The sequence below is a fragment of the Corvus hawaiiensis genome, chromosome 23, assembly GCF_020740725.1.
Source record: "Corvus hawaiiensis isolate bCorHaw1 chromosome 23, bCorHaw1.pri.cur, whole genome shotgun sequence".
NCBI classification, from domain to species: domain Eukaryota; kingdom Metazoa; phylum Chordata; class Aves; order Passeriformes; family Corvidae; genus Corvus; species Corvus hawaiiensis.
This window is the reverse complement of record NC_063235.1, coordinates 6283451-6302775: the sequence shown is the minus strand read 5'-3', so window position 1 is coordinate 6302775 and position 19325 is coordinate 6283451. Positions and strand designations below refer to the sequence as shown.

At 55.3% G+C, this 19325-nt stretch overlaps 1 protein-coding gene across 31 annotated transcripts in view; it reads right to left on the bottom strand.

Moving 5' to 3' along the window:
• The window catches only part of MACF1 (microtubule actin crosslinking factor 1), a 139846-nt gene that overhangs the window by 11815 nt on the left and 108706 nt on the right, over positions 1–19325 (bottom strand). For 14 of the 31 annotated variants that reach the window (XM_048326803.1, XM_048326804.1, XM_048326813.1 and 11 more), the window contains 32 exons: positions 19026–19185; positions 18264–18590; positions 17534–17618; positions 16382–16623; positions 16075–16281; positions 15244–15363; positions 14126–14233; positions 13572–13790; positions 12802–13005; positions 12010–12018; positions 10318–10549; positions 8735–8961; positions 7735–7857; positions 7527–7628; positions 7067–7168; positions 6794–6967; positions 6544–6699; positions 6212–6409; positions 5754–5882; positions 5245–5418; positions 4362–4517; positions 4036–4242; positions 3793–3912; positions 3490–3659; positions 3194–3353; positions 2778–2972; positions 2021–2149; positions 1797–1940; positions 1496–1684; positions 1062–1179; positions 407–570; positions 55–69 (listed from right to left, as the gene is read on the bottom strand). In XM_048326803.1, the coding sequence (XP_048182760.1) occupies positions 55–69; positions 407–570; positions 1062–1179; positions 1496–1684; positions 1797–1940; positions 2021–2149; positions 2778–2972; positions 3194–3353; positions 3490–3659; positions 3793–3912; positions 4036–4242; positions 4362–4517; positions 5245–5418; positions 5754–5882; positions 6212–6409; positions 6544–6699; positions 6794–6967; positions 7067–7168; positions 7527–7628; positions 7735–7857; positions 8735–8961; positions 10318–10549; positions 12010–12018; positions 12802–13005; positions 13572–13790; positions 14126–14233; positions 15244–15363; positions 16075–16281; positions 16382–16623; positions 17534–17618; positions 18264–18590; positions 19026–19185 (5065 nt within the window). The remainder of the gene's footprint in view (positions 1–54; positions 70–406; positions 571–1061; positions 1180–1495; positions 1685–1796; positions 1941–2020; positions 2150–2777; positions 2973–3193; positions 3354–3489; positions 3660–3792; positions 3913–4035; positions 4243–4361; positions 4518–5244; positions 5419–5753; positions 5883–6211; positions 6410–6543; positions 6700–6793; positions 6968–7066; positions 7169–7526; positions 7629–7734; positions 7858–8734; positions 8962–10317; positions 10550–12009; positions 12019–12801; positions 13006–13571; positions 13791–14125; positions 14234–15243; positions 15364–16074; positions 16282–16381; positions 16624–17533; positions 17619–18263; positions 18591–19025; positions 19186–19325) is intronic. The other 17 variants (XM_048326816.1, XM_048326800.1, XM_048326793.1 and 14 more) reach the window with 8 other exon arrangements.

The following is a 19325-nucleotide window of genomic DNA, read 5'->3' as shown; positions in this document are numbered from 1 at the left end:
AACTGAACTGACCTACAGCAAAAGCAACAGAAAACAAAAAAAAAAACCACTCACTTCTGGGCATAGCTGCTTTGTTAAGCGTAAATAAAAACAAAAATTACATTAGATGGTTGGATAAAATAGAGACAGTAATTGTTTAAAACTAATTACTAGGAGGAAAGCAGGGCCTGGCTATCATTAACTCTACAGATACCAAATACAGGGGCACAAAGTTGGTTAATGTGCAGTTAATTACTGAATTACCAAAGGGTTTTTAGCCTTAACATTTTAGGAATATTTGATTTGGGCATTTCTGGGAAGGCAGCAGGAACTGTCTGGGGCAGCACTGATTTAAAATTGCTTCTTGCACCTCTCTGGGGATGAACTCCCAGCTCCCACCCTGCCCGGAGCAGCCAGGGGCTGTTACCTCCTCCAGCCTGTCCAGGGCATCGTTGAGCTTCCTCTGCCTCTCCAGGGCCAGCAGCCAGACCTGCTGCCAGCGTGCTGAGAGCTGGTTTATCCTGGGATTCTTCGTTTCTGACTGGGAGATGATGGGCATGCTGGGGGGAGCAGCCTGCCCCAAGGATTTCCCTGGAAAAAAGGGAGAGAGGGAGTTGTTCGAGGTGCTGTTCATGGGTGCAGCGAGTCCGAAGAGCAGCAGCGAAATGTGTTTTGTTGTTTGAAAAAAGGGAAAACCTCCCAGGGCCTTGCTGGCTGCTGTCCCAAGGGATGCAGTGTCCCCAGGGAGGAGGACAGGGGGACAGACAGCCCTACACCCACAGTCCCCCAGCACTCAGGAACTCGCACTGGACTCTTCAAGAAACCACATCAAAAGACCCCAAAACTTCATCCCAAAGCAACTGCAGAGAGAGAGAGAGCAGTGAGGGGCCCAAGCACCCCCGGGAACAGCACACCCAGCACGGCTGCTCCGGGAAACGCCACCCGGATTCTCCCCTCCTGACAAGTCTCAGCCGCCTTCCCGGCGGCTGCTAGCGCAGGATGCCTTGTTAATTGATAATCAAAGCTAATTAGCTTCCTAGGAGTTTCATTTCCTGCCATCCTAGGACCCAAAGCAGACGCACTGTTGCTGCGGGACTTGTCGATGAAGGGCCCGTGGGGAGGCTCAGTAGCTTTTCTTTTGTAAGTCTTCGTCACCCGGTCCACATCCGGCTGTTTCCGTGTCATCTCCTCCATAAAGGACTGTCAAAACACAGAAAGGATAAAAAAACCCTTGGAATTTCACCATTTTTTGGCTTCCAGCCCTCACTGGGACACGCCAGGCCTGCAGAGGGAGGTGAGCATCCAGCACCAGCGACTGCGGGTTGTGGTTGAGCTGCTGCTCAACGCTGGCTTGGATTTGCCAGAGCTGGAGTCCATCCCTGGGCTGGTTTTGCCCCAGTTGGGTCCCACGCTGCTTTAGGAGGGATTTCCAAGAGAAGGCAGTGCCTCCTGCACCCAGGGAGCCAGGGAAGCATCCCTCCCCCTGCGCCTCTCCCGAGCTCAGCTCAGGGCTCACCTGGTGCTCCGAGATGAGCGCTTTGACCTGATCGATATTCTGGGGCATGGGGTCCTGGTCCCGCTGGATCAGGGTGGTCTCAGCCCACTGGATCCAAGCCAGGAGCTCCTCCAGAAGCTCTGCATTGGCCACCAGCTCGGAGAGTGCCGACTCCAGCCTCTGCTGGTGCTGCTTTGCCCACGTGAGAACCTGTTGGAAACACGGGGCGACCGTCCAGTGTGGGGAACCTGGAGCAGGAGCCACCACTCCGAGGCCACCCCTGGGACCACCATCAGCCTGGAACTAATCCTGCAGCACTCACCTCCTCGAACCTGGCGCGGATGATGGTGATCCAGTGCTTGATGGTGGTGATGCAGTCGGGGTGGCAGGCGCCCAGGATGACCTCGCCCATCCCCACCGCCGCGTTCACATCCACCCTCTTCTCTTCCACTTTCTTCATGAACTCCTGGAAGGCCCAAAGGAATTGTTTTGTGATATTCACCCCCCTCAGCTTTGCCTGGGTTGTGTTTTGGAGCTCCCTGTTACCTTGTGGGTGTCGATGAGGGCCTGCAGGGCCTCGGCGTCATCCGGCAGCGCTCCCCGAAAGCGCAGGGACTGCTCCGCTTCCGAGAGCCACTCCAGCAGCATGTGCACGGCTGTCCTGAACTCCTCAGCCTGCAGCAACAAGAGCACAGGCTTTTGTCAGCCTTCCCCCTCCCCAAACAGGCTGCTGGGTTCGCTCCCGGCAGCTGGAGTGACGACGGGGCTGAAAGGGGCTTTAAAAATACATAAAAAGGGGGGAAAAAAGCCCTGTTTGGGGCTGGGGTTTGGGTCCTGCAGCACTCAGGCACCTCCCTCCCCTCAGCATCAGCTGCACTGAAGAAAGAAATGTTTATAAAAACAGCACAAGTGCTGTATCCTGAGCAATCTGGTAGAGTTTATTCTGTAAATTGCCTCCTTGATGCAAAAGCTGCTTAAGAGCCTTTGACCTTTGTGGTTGGGGTTTTTTTTTATTTTCATCTTCAGTCAAGTGTCTCTGGACACTGGCAAACACCAGCCTGGCCTGTCCGATCACTGCTGTGCACATCAGTGAGATCTTTCCCATCCTCCCTCCTCAAACCAGCCTTTATCAGCTCTTTTTGAGGAGAAAGAATCAGTGACTGGCTGATATCCCCCCGCTGCTTTGCAGGGACCTCTGCAGGGCCTGGCTGGGGCAAAACCTCTTCCCTGAGCTTCGCGTGGAACAAAGCTGGAGGCCAGCAAAGCTCTCCAAGAGACTTTCCAGCCACGGTTTCCTCCTCACCTGCTTCAGGGCCTGCTCCAGGCGGGTTTGCTTGGACACAGACAGCTTGCACACCGTGTCCCAGCGGTTGCTCAGCTCCTGCAGCTGCACCTTCACCCAGGTCGTGTCGTCCCGGCTGTTCTCGATGAGCTCCCGGCCCGAGCGTTTGAGCACCTGCACTGTCCCCGTGCGCTTCCCCAGCTCCTTCTGGAACACCTGGGTGGAGGCAGCAGAAGCTGAGCAAGGTCAGGCAGCTCCACTGCCATCACCTTCCCAGTAATGTGGAAGTTCTTCCCCTTTTTTTGCTGGTTTTTCCCTCTTTATCCCCCGCAGGAAAGCAGGACAGGCAAAGCACCGACTCCGTGTCTGCTCTTTGGCTCTTGGGGAGGACAAGCTCCACTCGGGTCTTGGAGAAGAGCTGGGAAAGCTGCTCTCACCTTGTGAGCATCCATCAGGTTCATGACCAGGTCGAGGTCCCCGTGGACAGGCTGGTCCTCAGCTAACTGGGGCTCCACCTTGTAGAGCCAGTCCACCAAAGCCTGCAGCGCATCCATGAACTGCCCGGAGAACAGCAGGGCCTCTTCCAGCTTGTGCTGCCTGGAAAACAAACATCCCAGTGAACTTCCATGGGCAAACTCACCTCCTTTTGTCCTGTCCCAGTGACCTCCAGCCACCCCATGAAACCCCTCTGGGCACACGAGTGCTGCTGGCACAGCCTTGGGGCTGGGCTCACCTCTCCACGGATTTTCCACACACTGTGTCCCACTTATCCCGGACTTCTCCCAGCAAATTGTCCAGCTTCTGAATGTCATCTGGAAGCAAGGCTTTTTCTTTGAGGGCTCTGCCTGTCCTGATGGTGGTGTCGTAGACAGGCTGCTTCCCACCCAGAGTCTTCTGGAACTCCTGGGAAATGGAGGGAAAACAAAACTGCTTCAGAAAGCCTGGCCCTGCCTCTGAGGATTCCCAGATTTTCACCCTCCCAAGAGAGCCCCTTCCACCCCGTGCCCAGTACCAGCCTGGCTTTGGCAGAACTCACCTTGTGTTTGGAGAGCTGGAGCTTGATTTTGTCAGGATCGTTGGAAATCTCCAGCTCGGAGTCCAGGTGATTCTCTGCATCCTCCAGCCAATCAATCAGCTTCTTCCAGGCTTCGTGGAACTGCAAGGCAACAGCAGCAAGCCTGAAACTTCACACTGGTGGTGTCTCCAGTTCTTTCCCGGTCCTGGCACCTCCTTGCTGGCCGTTCCTTGGGGTCTGTCACGCCCTCCCCACGCCTCTCACCTGCTTGGCTCTCTTCCTGGCGTCATCAAGGGCCCGTCCCCGCTCCACCGAGCGCTGCACCACCTTCTCCCAGCGGGACTGGACGCTGACCAGCAGGTTCTTGATCAGCACCACGTCCTGCTTCTGGCTGAGGAACTTCAGCTGGTTGCCAGTCTGATCCAGCTCGATGATGCGATCCCGGTGCGCGTTCACCTCGTTGGCGAACACCTGCCAACAGCAAAGGGCGTCCCACGTCTCAGAGCAGCCGGGTGTGACCACCAGAAGCCACAGGGGAGCTGAGGTGCCACCCTGGCTCCCTCCATGCTGGGGATGGAGCCCTTGGGTACCTTGTGCTCGTCGATCTGGGCCAGCACCGCGGCGAGGATGAGGCTGGGGGGTGGTGCAACGTTCAGGCTCTGCTCAGCCAGCGTCAGCCAGTTGATGAAATCCTGGAGGGAGTTCTGGAAGTCGGTGGCCAGGGCCAATGCCTCCTCCAGCTTCGCCTGTGGCAGCGGGGAGGGAGAGAAAGAGAGGAAAAAACACAGCACGGAGGGTGAGAGCTCTGATGTGCAGACAGAGGCGGCCTTTGTGTCCCTGCAACAGGAACCTCATCGCCCCGGCTGGTTTGCCAAGGGGAGGGGGCTGCAGTGAAAGGCACGGCTTTCTCTCTGAACAAGAATGGTCCCTGAAAGGGGAGACCTTCCTCGGCACACGAGCAGCTGCGTCACCCTCAGCTTCCTGGGAAAGGGATCTCCGTGGGGACAGCGCTGGCTGGACGGGGGGTGATATTCTGGTGGCAGCAGCTGCAGGGCTGCACATTTATTCTGGGCCCAGGCCACCGTGGGCCTTGTTTTATCTCATCCCCGGCCAAAAGCTGAGGATGGAGTCAGCTCGGAGGAGGGTTTGGCTTGACCAACAAAGCCTGCCTTTGAGAGCTGCGGGAGGCTTCTTCCCACCTGCCTGAATTAACCCGAAGTGCCATTTCACTCTCATTTTCTGTGTGATTTAACCAATTCTGATGACTATCTAGAAAAAAAGCCCCATGTTGACAGCTTGACACCCAGCACCACCTGAAAAACAGACTCAACTTTTACAACCAAGAGAAAAGGATAAAAAAATACCCCAAAAAACCAACCCCCATCTTTGTGTGGGAAAGCAGAGTGGGCACGCAGGGAGCAGCTGCTGTCAGGCCATGGGGCAAGGCTGGATGCATCTTTCCCTCAACATTACCTTTCTCTCCTCCATCTTGGTGCTGACCAGACTCCATTTCTGCTCCAGCAGGGCCACGCTCTGCTCCGTCTTCGAGCCGGAGCCGGAGTCGTCGCGGTTGAGCAGCATCAGCCTCCCCTTGGCCAGCAGCTGGCTGTAGACGTCCTCCTTGGCTTTGAACTGGCTGTACAGCTCCTGCAGAGAGCCACCACAGAAGGGTTAGGCAGGGAAAAGCTTGGAGAGGGAACATGTCGTGCTGCAAAGCTCCAGGTGATGGGAACATGAGGTTGAGGACAGGCGGGGAAGTGACAGCAGAGCAAAACTTGGAGCTGAGAAAAGGTGGTTAAAGCATCCTGATGGTTGTTCCAGGCATCAAGAGCAAAATGATCTGTGAGAGGAGACCAGAGCAGCCTCTTCTCCCCACCACACACAGAAAGGAGAAGTTTTGATGCTGATATTTCACAGGAATTTGCTGAATTAAAAGCATTAAAAAAACCCCCCCCCCAAAAAAATCTCTCCTGAGAAATTACCATGTGGGCATTGAGCTGTTCCCGGGCAGTTTCTGGCAGACCTCCCGTGGGTTTTGATGCCGACAATTGGCTCTCCATCCTCGTTAGCCACAGGAGGAAGTCTTCAATCTCACCATGGAAACCCTGAGCCTGTTGGGGAACAGAGAATCGGCCCCGGATCAGATGACATCAGCCACCATTGATCATGTGCCAGGGGTAACGCTGTGTTTGCTCTGAAACCAGATAAAGAGGCAGAGCTGGATGTGCCAGCGTGCTCAGGAGGGTGAGACGTGGTGTGTCCCCAAGCCACAGCTGTGCCCGGTCCCCGCCGAGCTTCTCGGCAGGCGCTGAACCACGGGAGCTACAGAAAAAACTTCCATAAAAAAAATCCCGGTGCATCCCCAACTCTATCCCCCCAAAACGAAGGGGAAGGCGGCACCCCACTGCACAGGGGGGCATTCCCGATGCCTCTTCCCAACCTGCTGGAGCGTGGACTGCAGCTGCTGCTCCCTCTCCTCTGTCTTCTGCAGCACCAATTCCCAGCAGGAATTCAGCTTCTCCAGGCGGTTCCGCAGGCTGCTGGCATCGTCCCCTGCGCTGGACTCCAGCAGCTCGTTCCCTGCTTTGTTCACCGTCTCCACGGTCGCTTGGTGGGCCAGGACGTCGTTCTTCAGCACCTGCACGAGGTGGGCAAACATTGGACACCTCTCCTAAACACCCTGCTCGCTCCCAGGGATCAAAGCCTTCATGAGAAATTGAGTCTTGCCACGGGAATGGGCTACAAATGTATCTGGAGTGGGAAAACACTCACGTGGTGCTTTGCGAGTTCGACCTCGATGACCTTTGGGTCGCCGTTGATGGGTTTTTGGGCGTCCAGCAGCTCCTCGGTGTGGGTCAGCCAGGCCATCAGCTCTGCCAAGGCGTGCTGGAACTGGCCCAGTGCCAGCAGGGCGGCTTCCAGCTTGTGCTGGGCAAGGACAGGGATGGAAAAGGGGAGTTTGAAAGGGCTGGGAGCACCGCAGCGAGTTTCATCCTGCGACAGCCCCAGGTGTTCACTGTACCTGTCTGTGAGCAATCTTCTCGCCCAAGTTCTCCCAGAGATGTTTGAGCTCTGTCAGTGGTTCCTTGATGATGTCTCTGTCTGTCTCATCCGTAGCCTTTTTTAGCATCAGTTCACCTTGGTGATTAAGCTTTTCCATCTCAATCTGCTGCTGGTAAACCTCCATTTTAAACTCCTGCCAAGACAAGCGGGACAGAAACCAGAAGCGAGTGAATCACTGGAGCTCTGTGAGGCGAAGCAGCACCACAGAACTGGTCCCTCCCCTCCCGTGTACCTTCATCTCGTTCATCTGCTCCTTGACCGTGCTCAGGTCGGTGCCCACGGGGGACATGTTGCACAGTTTGATCACAGCGTTGTCCAGCCAGTCAAACATGGCCTGGAAGGAGCAGGGACAACGTGAGGGAATGGCAAAGTGTCCCCTCTGCAGCCATTCAGGGGACAGGGATGGTCCCTCCACCACCCCACAGCTATGGAACTCATCTGGCAGGGCAGCTCTGCCTGGCCAGCTCCCTGTTCCCTCCCCTCATCCTGCTGCTCTGAGCAGAAATGAAAGTTTGGGGAAGACCAGTGCAATCAAATATCTGCTCCCCCTCAGAGCTGGTGGTTGAGCTCGGGCTCCCTCAGAGAGGTTTCCTGCCTTAAGGAAGTGCAAATCCCAGCACAACTCCAGGGAGAGGATTCGCAGTGGCGCTCCCAAGGTCCACCCACCCCGCACCAGCAGCCCTGCTTCTTACTTGGAGTGTATCTTGGTACTGCACAGCCGACTGCATGGCCTCCTCCAGCTTTTCCAGCCTCTCCTTCCACATTTTGTTTAGGTTTTCCCACGCGTTGTTCATCTGCGGAACACGGGATTGCCCACAGAACTCGTTAGGCTCTTCAACCAGAGCTCCCGCTTGCTCCCACCTCATTTTATCTGCAGGGGAAGCTGCTGGCTCTCCCTACCTCATCAATGCTCTTCTTCACTTCTGGCTTCTCAGTCTCGCCACAGGCAAAGATGAGATCGGTCCCGAGGAGGCGGATGAACTCCAGCTCTTCGTGCAACCCGTCTGTCTCCTCCTTGATAGTCTGCAGAGGCACAGCCACAGAAGATAAACCTTTCTGATCAAATCCTCTTCCAAAACTGCCCCATGAACAGGAGGGATGAAGAAGGGAGGGCCCTTCCTGCCCCAGTGTCCTGCACCTTGGCCAAGAGCCCAACTCCAAACCCCAGGAGCAGGTGACACAGAGAGCAGGTGGCCAATTCTGGCACCACCACCCTGGGTCTGCTGCCACCTCTGGGACTAAAATAAGAACATCTGTATTTAGCTGTGAGCCTGAACTGCCTGGGCTGAAGATGATGTTTGTAGGAGACGTGCTGTTGACAGGAGCATTTTGTCAATACAGGAGTGAGGGTTTTGAGGCTCAAAAGGTGCAAAGTCTGAAGGAAAAGGGAGCAGCAAGGCTAAACTTAGCAAAGCATAAAGAAACATCCCTGCTCCTCAAGGCCTGAGCCAACTCAAACCCACCTGAAGCGGGTTTTGCCACTTCCTTGAAGCAACCAGTGGCACACAAATCCAAGCACTTATCTCTGGTCTGACCAAAAGCTAAATATACTCTTCCCACGCCAGACAGCCTCTGGCTCGGGCTGGGAGCAGAGCCACGCAAGCTTCCACATCACTCCAAGCAAGTGGGCACAGAGCTCTGACTACACAGAACTCCATGGGCTTCCCAGAGCAGCAGCAGATAATGTGATTTAAGGTGAAGGGTGTGTGGAATCCACTTCTGGTTTTTTCCCCTGCAGCTCCAAACTGAGATGGAAAGAACTCTTCATAATCTGACTGACCGCCTACAAATCTGATTTACAGCCACCTCTGGCCACGGTCATGATCTCAGATCTTCCCAATTTAATAGATAAACTGAGGGTGGACAAGCTCCAGACTGAGCAACGCCCTATGGGCCTCACCTCTGCTGCTTCCACCTGCTGCTTGATGATGGAGGGGTCAATGCCTGGGCTCTCCAGGTCGTGGACAATGTCCTGGGTGTCCTTGATGGTTGTCAGGAGCGCTGCCATGTCGTACCAGAACTTCTCTGCAAGCTCCAGGACATCAAGGAACTTCATTTCACGTTCCTCGGTCCGAGCTTTGATGTCTTCCCAGAAGAAAACCATCTGATCCAACTTGTCCTGGATGACTGTGGAAGGAAATTAAAGCACTCAGCGAAGAAGGAAACCTTTTTACAACGCAAAAAGCACTTTGAAAACACTCAGAAACAGCCAACAGAATATCCAGAGGGGAATTAAAGACGGCCAGGACTACCAGAGCATTAACTCTGGGAGATGCTGAGGGACGTGAGAAACTCCAGCCTGCAGAAATAAAGCCTTTATTTATGTGCAAGCTCAGGGCAAATTTGCACACACACTCTCCCTCCAACAAACCTCTGTTCTGGCCACCTCTAGCATGAAGTCTCTGCTCACTCCGTCCGTGAGCTGCCTGTTGAGCTGCCAAGGAAGGTGCCAATTAGTGCCAATTGTGCTGATGGGGTTTTTGTGCTGGGGGATGTCCCCTCCCCTCCATTAGACGCTGAATCAACACCAACAAATCATGTCCCAGGGGCCACCAACAAGAGGCCAGCTCAGCTGAGAAGCCACAAGTACTTTTTCTTCTCCTCTGACTGATGCCACCCTGTCTGCTCCAGATGGAAGCAGGTACATCCATCCTGAGGACTCATCCTTGCTCCTAAAGCCAGGAGAACCTCCCAAATCCATCCTGAGGACTCATCCTTGCTCCTACAGCCAGGAGATCCCTTCAAATCCATCCTGAGGACTCATCCTTACTCCTACAGCCAGGACAACCCTTCAAATCCATCCTGAGGACTCATCCTTGCTCCTACAGCCAGGAGAACCTCCCAAATCCATCCTGAGGACTCATCCTTGCTCCTACAGCCAGGAGAACCTCCCAAATCCATCCTGAGGACTCATCCTTGCTCCTACAGCCAGACGAACCTCCCAAATCCATCCTGAGGACTCATCCTTGTTCCTACAGCCAGGAGAATCTCCCAAATCCATCCTGAGGACTCATCCTTGCTCCTACAGCCAGGAGAACCTCCCAAATCCATCCTGAGGACTCATCCTTGCTCCTACAGCCAGGAGAACCTCCCAAATCCATCCTGAGGACTCATCCTTGCTCCTAAAGCCAGGAGAACCTCCCAAATCCATCCTGAGGACTCATCCTTGTTCCTACAGCCAGGAGAACCTCCCAAATCCATCCTGAGGACTCATCCTTGCTCCTACAGCCAGGAGAACCCTTCAAATCCATCCTGAGGACTCATCCTTGCTCCTACAGCCAGGAGAACCCTTCAAATCCATCCTGAGGACTCATCCTTGCTCCTAAAGCCAGGAGAACCTCCCAAATCCATCCTGAGGACTTATCCTTGTTCCTACAGCCAGGAGAACCTCCAAAATAAACCCCTGGGACATCAAAGCCTCCCCAGCAGCGACGGAGCCGTGGTTTGGGAAGAAGCTGGACAATTAAATCCACCCAGAGATACCTTTGGCTGCCAGGTCCTTGTCCGCTCCCTGGGAGCGGCCGATGAGCTCTTCCCCACGGCGTTTGAGGGCCTCAAAGGAGGGCTGCAGCTTCTCCAGCTCCACCGTGGAGTTCTTGTTCTCGCTGATGCACTCCCGGATCTTGTCGACCTCGGCGGGGATGAGGGGCGGCAGCCGCAGGCGGGAGGAGAGGCTCTCCAGGGTCTCCAGCATGGGCTCGATCTTGTCGTGGAACTGGAGAGGAGCAGACCCATTAGGGCAGGAGGGATGGGACACAGGGACACCAGCGTGAGCCACGGCCCTGAGCGCTGAGCCCACGGCTCCTCTCGGAGAGGGGACAATGCCTGCGGCAGCAGCAGTGCCACCCCTGCAGCAGCAGTGCCACCCCTGCAGCAGCAGCAATGCCACTCCTGCAGCAGCAATGTCACTCCTGCAGCAGCAGTGCCACCCCTGCCGCAGCAGTGCCACCCCTGATGCAACAATGCCACCTCTGCAGCAGCAATGCCACCTCTGCAGCAGCAGCAATGTCACTCCTGCAGCAGCAATGCCACCTCTGCAGCAGCAGCAATGCCAGCCCTGCAGCAGCAATGCCAGCCCTGCAGCAGCAATGTCACCTCTGCAGCAGCAGCAATGCCACCTCTGCAGCAGCAGCAATGCCAGCCCTGCAGCAGCAATGTCACCTCTGCAGCAGCAGCAATGCCACCTCTGCAGCAGCAGCAATGCCACCTCTGCAGCAGCAGCAATGCCAGCCCTGCAGCAGCAATGCCAGCCCTGCAGCCTCCTGCTCACATGTGCCCTGCTCCAGCAGAGCCCACAGATCACTCACGGACACTCACAGAGCTGCCCCCGGCACCTGTGACCCAAACACGGCAGCGCCTTGGATTCAGCCCTAAAGATTCACTTTTTTTGCTGCTGTCTCGGTTTTGGTGGCTGGGCACAGAACCCCAAAGCTGGCTGAGGGAATACCCAGGCAAAAAGTGCTGCTGGAAAAGCGCCCGTGTGTTTGGTGCTGATGGGAACCTCCACGTGGTGCAGGGCCAGTGGGAACCCATCCGGCAGGACCAGCGGGAGCTGCATGCGGGTGGGGAGGAGCTGCCATGGAGCTGCGGCCTCACAAGCAGAACCAGAAAGCCAGGAGTGAGGGAGGGAGGCAGGGAGGGAAGGAGGGAGGGGGTCCAGCAAGGTTTATTGTTGTTTTTTGTAAGGAGAAGTCAACTTTGGCCTTAAAGATCCCAAACCCTCTCTGCTGGTGGGAAGGACAGCTCAGCACTGGGGCTGCTCTTGTCCCCCTCCCAGTTCCTACTGGGAATGCAGCGGTGCTGGTGCCCACCAAATCCCAGGCTCTCCCAGCAGAGAGGGGCCAGGCTCTCGGTGCAAAGTTGATCAGGACAGGCTGGCTCAGCCAACAAGCAGGAGCAAACCAGCACATCCAGCTGGAGCAGCGTGACCCCTTCCAAAAGCAAAACCTCCGCTCTGCAGGAAGCATTCCCAGCGGAAGCTGAGACCAGGCGGCCACGCAACAAAAGCCATCCCAAAAAATGTGATTCCAGCCCCCCCCCCACCCTGCCCCCGGCGTTAATTTTGAAGCACGTTCTGCTGAGCTGTGCATGGACCAGAAATGAAAGTCTGGGTGTAAAACAGAACCAGGCCAGGGAGGGTAAATGAACGTCTGTGGTGGGGGGGGACTCGCTTACCTCCGAAATCTGCAATGGTGGGGCGCAGTCAACACAAGAATGAAATGGGACCATGTGGGGAGGACGGGCACAGGCAGCAACACACACAGACAACACATTCCACAGTGGGAGTGAGAGATGAGAGGGGAGGGGAATGTGGGGGTGGGGGGGAAAAACTCGGAGTTAATACAAGTGCAAACCAAGAGAAGTGACTACACAATACAGGAATTAAGAAAATCAACACCCAGGACGTGACAAAAGCCAACTGTGCTACGGTAACACGGGGTGAAATGAAACGTAACTGGGGGTCATCAACCCTCAGCAGCAGGAATTTCACCCCCTTCCCAGACTTCAGCACCTCCAGTCTCTGCCCTTCCTTTCCTATTTTTCCTACTGCACTCACCCGCCTCCTCAAGAGATGCCCAGACCCTGGAGACATCCATTACCTCTCCCATACAAAGCATCCCATGGCTGCTCGCTGCGCTCACAGCTTATCAGAACTGGAAATTATCTCTTCAAGCTCTTTCAAGAGGCTCTCTGGGCCCTTCCAACCTTGGGCGGATGCCAGAGCAGCCCCTTTGAACCAGCATCATTATTGAGGTCGTAAAAATTTACAACCCTATTTACTGCGTGGAGCCTCGAACGCCTTCTCCTCTGCTCCCACCGAGCAGCAGAAAACTACCCCGGAGGTGCCTGACCACGTTATTCCCTATAAAGGGTTTTACAGTGGGAATAAAGCCACATTCCAAAGCACGTGGCTGTCCCTGGGGGGGCTGTGAGAGGAAGGTTCACCTCCCTGGCACCCCGGCGTACCTGCGTGGACTGCGAGAAGGCCTCGTCGAGCGCCAGGGCCCGCTGGCAAACCTCCTCCTTGATTTTGGCATACGTGGCCTCGGCCCTGGAGTATTTCTCCTGCACCATCTCCCCTTCCTCGGGGTTGAGGTCCTTGAGCTGGGGCCCGATTTTCAGCAGCTTGTCGATGTGAGGTTTGTGTTCAGCGATGGACTCCCTCAGTTGCTAGGGGATAGAGGGAGGGGGGGGAGTGTGGAAAAAAAACCACATTTGTTTAGAAATCTGCTGCGAGCCGCTGCCTATTTATTCCAAACAGCACTCCAAGAGCAGTGATGGGATCTGGGAGGAACTCACACCCTGGATTTCATGCCCCAGCATCTGCCAAGCACATGGCACTCGGCTCTTCCCAACATGGCTGTGGCACAGCGCCTGGCACGGGTCCTTCCCCGGCCTCTGACCCTCCCCACAGCTCCACGGGAGACCCCACTGGGAATTCTTTGCTTTGCAGCCTCTACCCTAAAAGCACAAAGTGATTTTTTCCTGCCACGAGCAGGAAGGAGATCCAAAGGCAGCCAGGTTTCCTTGGGAGCAAGCTGAATTTTGGTCAGGAGTGCTCCAACATGACAAATGGTTTTCACGTGGCGTGCTCGTGCCACACAAGCAAGCTCCCCAAAAAGGACAGAATAGAGGCAAAAAAGAGAGAAAATTCAGAAGAAAAAGGTGCTCTTGCCCCTGCCCTCTGCTGAGGGCAGAACTGACGGGCAGGAGATGCAAACCCTGCATCCTCTTACCCTCATGTCATCCTGCTGCTGCTTGAGCTGCTCGTGGTCGATGGCTGGGGGTGGCAGCTGGGAGATGAGGGCTTGGGTCTCCTCAATCCATGGGTTCAGCTCCTCGTAGGTCTCCCAAAACTGGTTGACCAGGACCTGGGCACGCTCCAGGCGGGCGTAGCGCTCTGAGTTGAGCTGGCTCACAGCCTCGTACTGCTGCACCAGGGACTCGGTTTTCTCCTAAAAAAAAAGGAGGGAGGAGATGCAAAAGGGCCCAGGGAAAGGGCCAGCTCCAGGCTGCGAGCTGGAAGAGAAGGAGGTGCCTTTGGTGGCCTTCCATGCTGTAATTCCAATTAAAGCAGCCTCGGGAATCTCCCGCTCCCCCATCCCCAAATCTTGCAATAAAAACCAGCAATAAAGGAGAGTCATAAATGTAAAGAGATTTCTGCTAATGCTGGTGGGAATTACTGAAGATGGAGCAATTCTGAACTCCTTCTGCCTGGGCAAGGGCTGGGGATTGGCCTCTCTCCCCTCTCTGTCCCTCCCTGTCACAGTGAAGGGCACAGGGGGCTCACCTGGAGAACAGCTTTTTGTTCCTCGCCACAGGTCCCGAAGATCTCGTTGCGCTGGCTGAACAGCTCATCCATGGAGTCTTTGTGCCGGATGATGTCGATGGAAAAAGCCTGCAGGAAGAGGAAGGGGAGAAATCAGAGCTGAGCTCAACCTCTCCCCAGCCTCTCCCGGCACCCTCCTGCCACAGAGACTCCGCAAAACCCGGCGCAAGCGTCCTGTGGCAAGCTGAAAATGTGGCTGGGAATGCAGATTCCTGCCTGTTTTCCTCATCTACACCAACCTCTCTCTTTCAAAGACCTGAAAACAGCTCTTAAAATGAGGTATAATCCACACCCAAGGTCCCCAATGGAGGAAAAGCTCCATCATCCCTTTGTCAGTGAACACAAAATGATGCTCTCCAGAGCTGCATCCACCAATAACTTTGCCATTCCCAAGGTCCATGAGATTAACAGCGGGAAGCTGAGCTCAATTTAACTCAATATTCAACGGTTCAGTCCTCCCTCTCTTAAAACACTGCCTTATTTTCCCTTTTTTTGCTTTAATTTTAAACCCAATAAGCCCACGTGCTGCTCTGATTGCCCCGGCAAAGGGAAGGAAAGGGCCGTTTATTTAAAGTGCACGTTCTTTCAGGCATGAGCTCATCCCAAAGATATATAGAGGAAAAAAAAAGCCCCCAACCCCTCCAGCACCTCTTTGTTCCATGTCTGGCTGCTGGGAGGGATCTGTGGAGTCCCTCACTGCAGGGAAACAATGAGCAAAAAGCAAATGGAAACCACCCTCATTAATCAATATATTCATTTCTCTAAACCCTTCCTGCTGCCAGTGCCGGTGAGAGCCCGGCAGAGCTCACTGCAGTGGCCACAGGGAAAGGCTTCCAAGGGAGCAGCTCTCCCAAGGGAGACCAAACCAGAGCACCCATCAAGCCCTGAATGGCTCCAATGCAAACAGAGAGGAAGCTTTTTTCCTTGGGAATCCCAACACTTGGAGGATTCAGAGCAATTTTTTCCTTTGTTCTTTTTTCCTCCTTACACACCCCAAGGACAAGCGCACCCAAACTGGACCATCCCTCCTTGCTGCCCACCCCACCCAACCCCTCAGGGAGTGAAGAGTGAACACAGACCTTCTGCACCTGCAGCTGAGCCGTTGTCTGGTCCTGCTCCAGGCGGATGGGACCCAGAGCCATCAGCTTCCGCTTGGTCTCGGCCACCCAGGCCAGCTCTGCGTCAGCCGCCTGCTCGTACTGGCACGGGGGAGAGGAGGGGCAGTGGTCAGTGATGGAGCACACGCAGGGCTGGGGACAGTGGGAATCACACAGGGACCCGGTGGGACCCGGGGACAAACGCCTCGCCCTGGCATGCGGAGGAGAAGGGGACACCGGGGTGGGGCTCGGGTTCCTGACACCACGCTGCCCTCGTGGCTCCTGCAGCTGGTTTTGGGGCAGGCTGGAGCAGCCACCTCTCCTGACACCTTCCCTGCCTGCAGGGGAAGGGACATCCCTATAAACAGGAGCATTTCCCTCGCTCCACAGAGCACTGACTCCATGGTATTCCCAGCACTCCACGGCCTCCAGTCCATGCAGGACAAGCCTTTTTGGGGAGGATTGTTGGCCTGGAACAAGTCTTTGTGCTCCCACAGCACGGGATGATGTTTTCCCAGCTTTGACAGTCACCTGTCACCAGGTTGACACCATCTCCATCCCCCTGCAGGCAGCAGTTCACAGGCAGGACAGCACGGTGCTGCTCCGGAATTATCTCATCCCAAAAACACACACCAGGACGGGTCAGCCACCACCCCTGCTGCCACACTGGGGTCTATTTCTTGGCATTCCCGATGGGATTTGGCCTTCCTGGCTGGCTGGCTGAGCTCACCATCCCTCCCACTGCCATGGCCCTGTGTGACGAGCAGTGCCCGGCTGCTCCCCAAGAAAACCCTGCAGGGGTTGTTCAATCACCTGCTGAGACCTCTGGATAGCAGCATCGATTTCTTCCACCCTCTGTTTGATGGTGTCACTGACCACCTTGTAGCGCTCGTTGGTGTCCGACACCAGCTTGTCCAGCCCCTCGCGGGCTCTCCAGGGCACCAGCTCCAGCAGAGCCCGGCTCACCTCGTTCACCGTGTCCAGGACGAGCCTGTGCTCCATCACCTCCTTCTTCAGCTCCTGGGGACGGCACCCGTGGATGTGTGTCCTCCCCAGCTCCTCCCCAAAGCAGAGAACAAACCACCCTCACGCCCCCATCCCGTGGGTGCTGCTCTCCCACCTTTTGCCGCTGCTGGAATTGGGGAATCTGCTCGCCGGCGGGGGATTGTGCCCCGCTGGAGGCCAGCTCGTCCTCCACCTTGCTCATCCATCCAGTGAGCTCCTCGTGGGTGGACTGGAATTTGGTGGCCAGCTGCCGGGCCTGCTCCAGCGTGCGCAGGGCCTTGGAGCTGGCGGCGGTGATGTCGGAGTAGCGGGTCTTGATTCCGTCCAGCTTCTCCTGGATCAGCAGCACCTCCTCCCCTGCAGGACAGCAGCAAGGGGAAAATTGTCCCAGGGCCCCTCTCCCAGGGCTACATGGCAGGGGGGTCTCAGAAAATGATGCTGGGCTCTGGAGGCTTCAGGAGCCACCCCAGGAGGCTTCAGGAGCCACTTTCTCTGTCCACCTTTTAACCAGCGAATTCCAGCCTCACTTTGCTTCGTATTAATGCAACTTCAGCCTGGTTTTACTCAGAGCTGACATTTTCCACCAATGCAACACCCACCTTGTCCCTGGGATGGGAAGGGATTGGGAGTGTGCTGCAAAGCCCCAAAGCCACCCCAACTCAGTTCTCAGCAACAAGCCCCAGCTCGAAGAAAAAAGGGTCAGTTCACCCCTTGCTGCTCTTTCCAAGAGGACACGGAGCTGCCTGCCAAATCCTTTGTAATCACTCTTCCTGCTCCACAGCTCCCACAAGGACACGGGGCTGTACAGCTGCTCCGAGCACACCACATCTGAAGGAAACGCAGCGCCCCGACCTCTCTTCCCACTCATAAACATAAACTCACACCCACGTGGCAACAGCCACAACTGCTCAGTCTGGGAAAGCAATATTAGGAGAGGGCTGGGGGTATTTTTAACCTCTTTTCCGTGTGATTTTGCAGCTGGCTGCAGTGAGAAAAGCCTCCCTCAGCACTGAGCATCCCCACGGCAGCAGTGGGAATCACCCGCTGCGAGGCTGGGATTTGGGACCAAGCAAATCCTGAGCTGGAGTGCTCCAGTGAAGTCTGGATGCAAACCAGCTACTTTGGGAGTCTCCAAAAGGAAATGAAGAGCTGAGGGAGAAAAGCCTCCACCCAACAGAGCATGGACATCCCAAGGAAGAGCATGCTGAGGATGGATTCCCAGACCTCCCACATCTCCCAGAGCGTGCCAGGATCTCCTCTGCGTTACCTGTGGTTTGCTTCAGGAGAGCTTGTCCATTTCTGATGGCTTGGTCCACGTTCTTCTTCCTGTTCACAATTTCCTCATTCAAAGCCTGAAGGAAAAGGCAAATTTGGGTTATCCTGCTGTGGGCAGGTCCCTGTGTCCTGCCAGCCAGAGATGCTCTGGAGAGCATGAGCTTCCCTGCTGAGCACAGGAAGGGTGCACAACCCATCTGAAAACTGTCCAGTCATCCTGCTACAGGAATTTTTGGGATTTTTGGGACCCAAAGGCTGAAATTTTAGAGCAAACCCAACCCAACCCATTGGACCTGTGTCACCAAAGGACTTGGATTAGACAGAAAAGAGCCTGCCCAGCCCCAGAGAGCGGAAGCAGAGGCTTCCTTGGTGGCCAGCCCAGCTCCAAAAACCCACCAGGCTTTTCCAGCTCTCAGTTTTGGAAACAGCATCCAGCTTTTCAAAGGCACAGGGTGGCCAAGCTGGCTCAGACACTGCTCACAAAGCAAACGAACCATTTGAAGTTTCCCCGCCTTGAGAAACCCATTTTTTGGGAGTGGAGGGGGGGGCCAACAGTTGTTGTTTATAACACAAGAAATCCCTTTACACTCCTCTCCAAGCCTCAGAAAGACCCAGCAGCAGAACAAGCTTCGCAAAACTAAAGCCAGGCCAGAAACATAAACAGAACCAGACAAACGCAACAAAACCAACAACACAAACACGGAAATAAAAACAGAAAATACCAGCTGGTCGGCATGCTGCTTCTGCAGGACGTCCCGTTTGTAATCCTTTATGGACACTGAGCCCAGCTTGTCCTCCACCTCAGCCAGCCAGTTGAGCACTTCCACCTCCTCCTCCCCAAAAAGCCTGGCGTTGGCCAGAGCCTGGTCCAGCAGTGCTGCCTTGCGGCCGCACCGCTCTCGGACCTCGCCGTAGCGGCTCTGCAGAGCCTCTAATTTCTCAGCCAGCAGCCTCTGCTCGGCGGCACAGCTCAGGGAGGACAGCGACTGCCCGACCCCCAGCGCCCGAGACACGTCGGCAGCGTGGCTCTCTATCTCTTCCTCGAGAGCCTGAATGGCGGGGAGGGTAAAATGGACAACAGGAAGGGGGGAAAAGAAACAAAAAATACAACAAAAAATGAGTGAAGAATGGGGAAAATAAAAGAAACGCAACGTAAAAAGGGGGGAACACGACAATGAACGCAACTGAAAGAATGGAGGAGACACAAAAGCCGCCCCTGAATGGGCAAACTGAGCCAAAATTAAAAAGAAACACATGGATGGGAATGTTTTTTCTATCCAAGTCTGCTGGGAGGTGCAAGGACATCAGTTTAATGTTTACCCACGCCAGTGGGTCAGGGCTTGCAGCCTTCTCTGTACATAAAACAGCCTGGATAACTCCTCCAATCCTTGTTTGTGCCAAAACCCCTCCGGCTGGGGTGGAAACAACCACTGGAGCGGGACCTGACTCCAACCACCTCCATCCTGTTCCTGCACAGGCCCTACCTTGTGGCGGCTGATCTGCTGCTGGATTTTGGCAGTCTGGGTGCCAATGGGCTCGGAGTTGGCCAGTTTCTTCTCCGTCACCGACAGCCAGTCGGACACGGGCTCCGTGGTCTCGTGGAACTGCTTTGCCAGCACCAAGATATCCTCCAGCTGCTTCTGCCTATAAAAAGTAATCATAAAATTAGAAGGAATTAAGTGTCCAAGGCCAGGTTGGATGGGGCCCGGAGCAACCTGAGTGGAAGGTGTCCCTGCTCACAGCCGAGGGTGGGAACAAGATGGTTTTTAAGGTCCCCTCCAAAC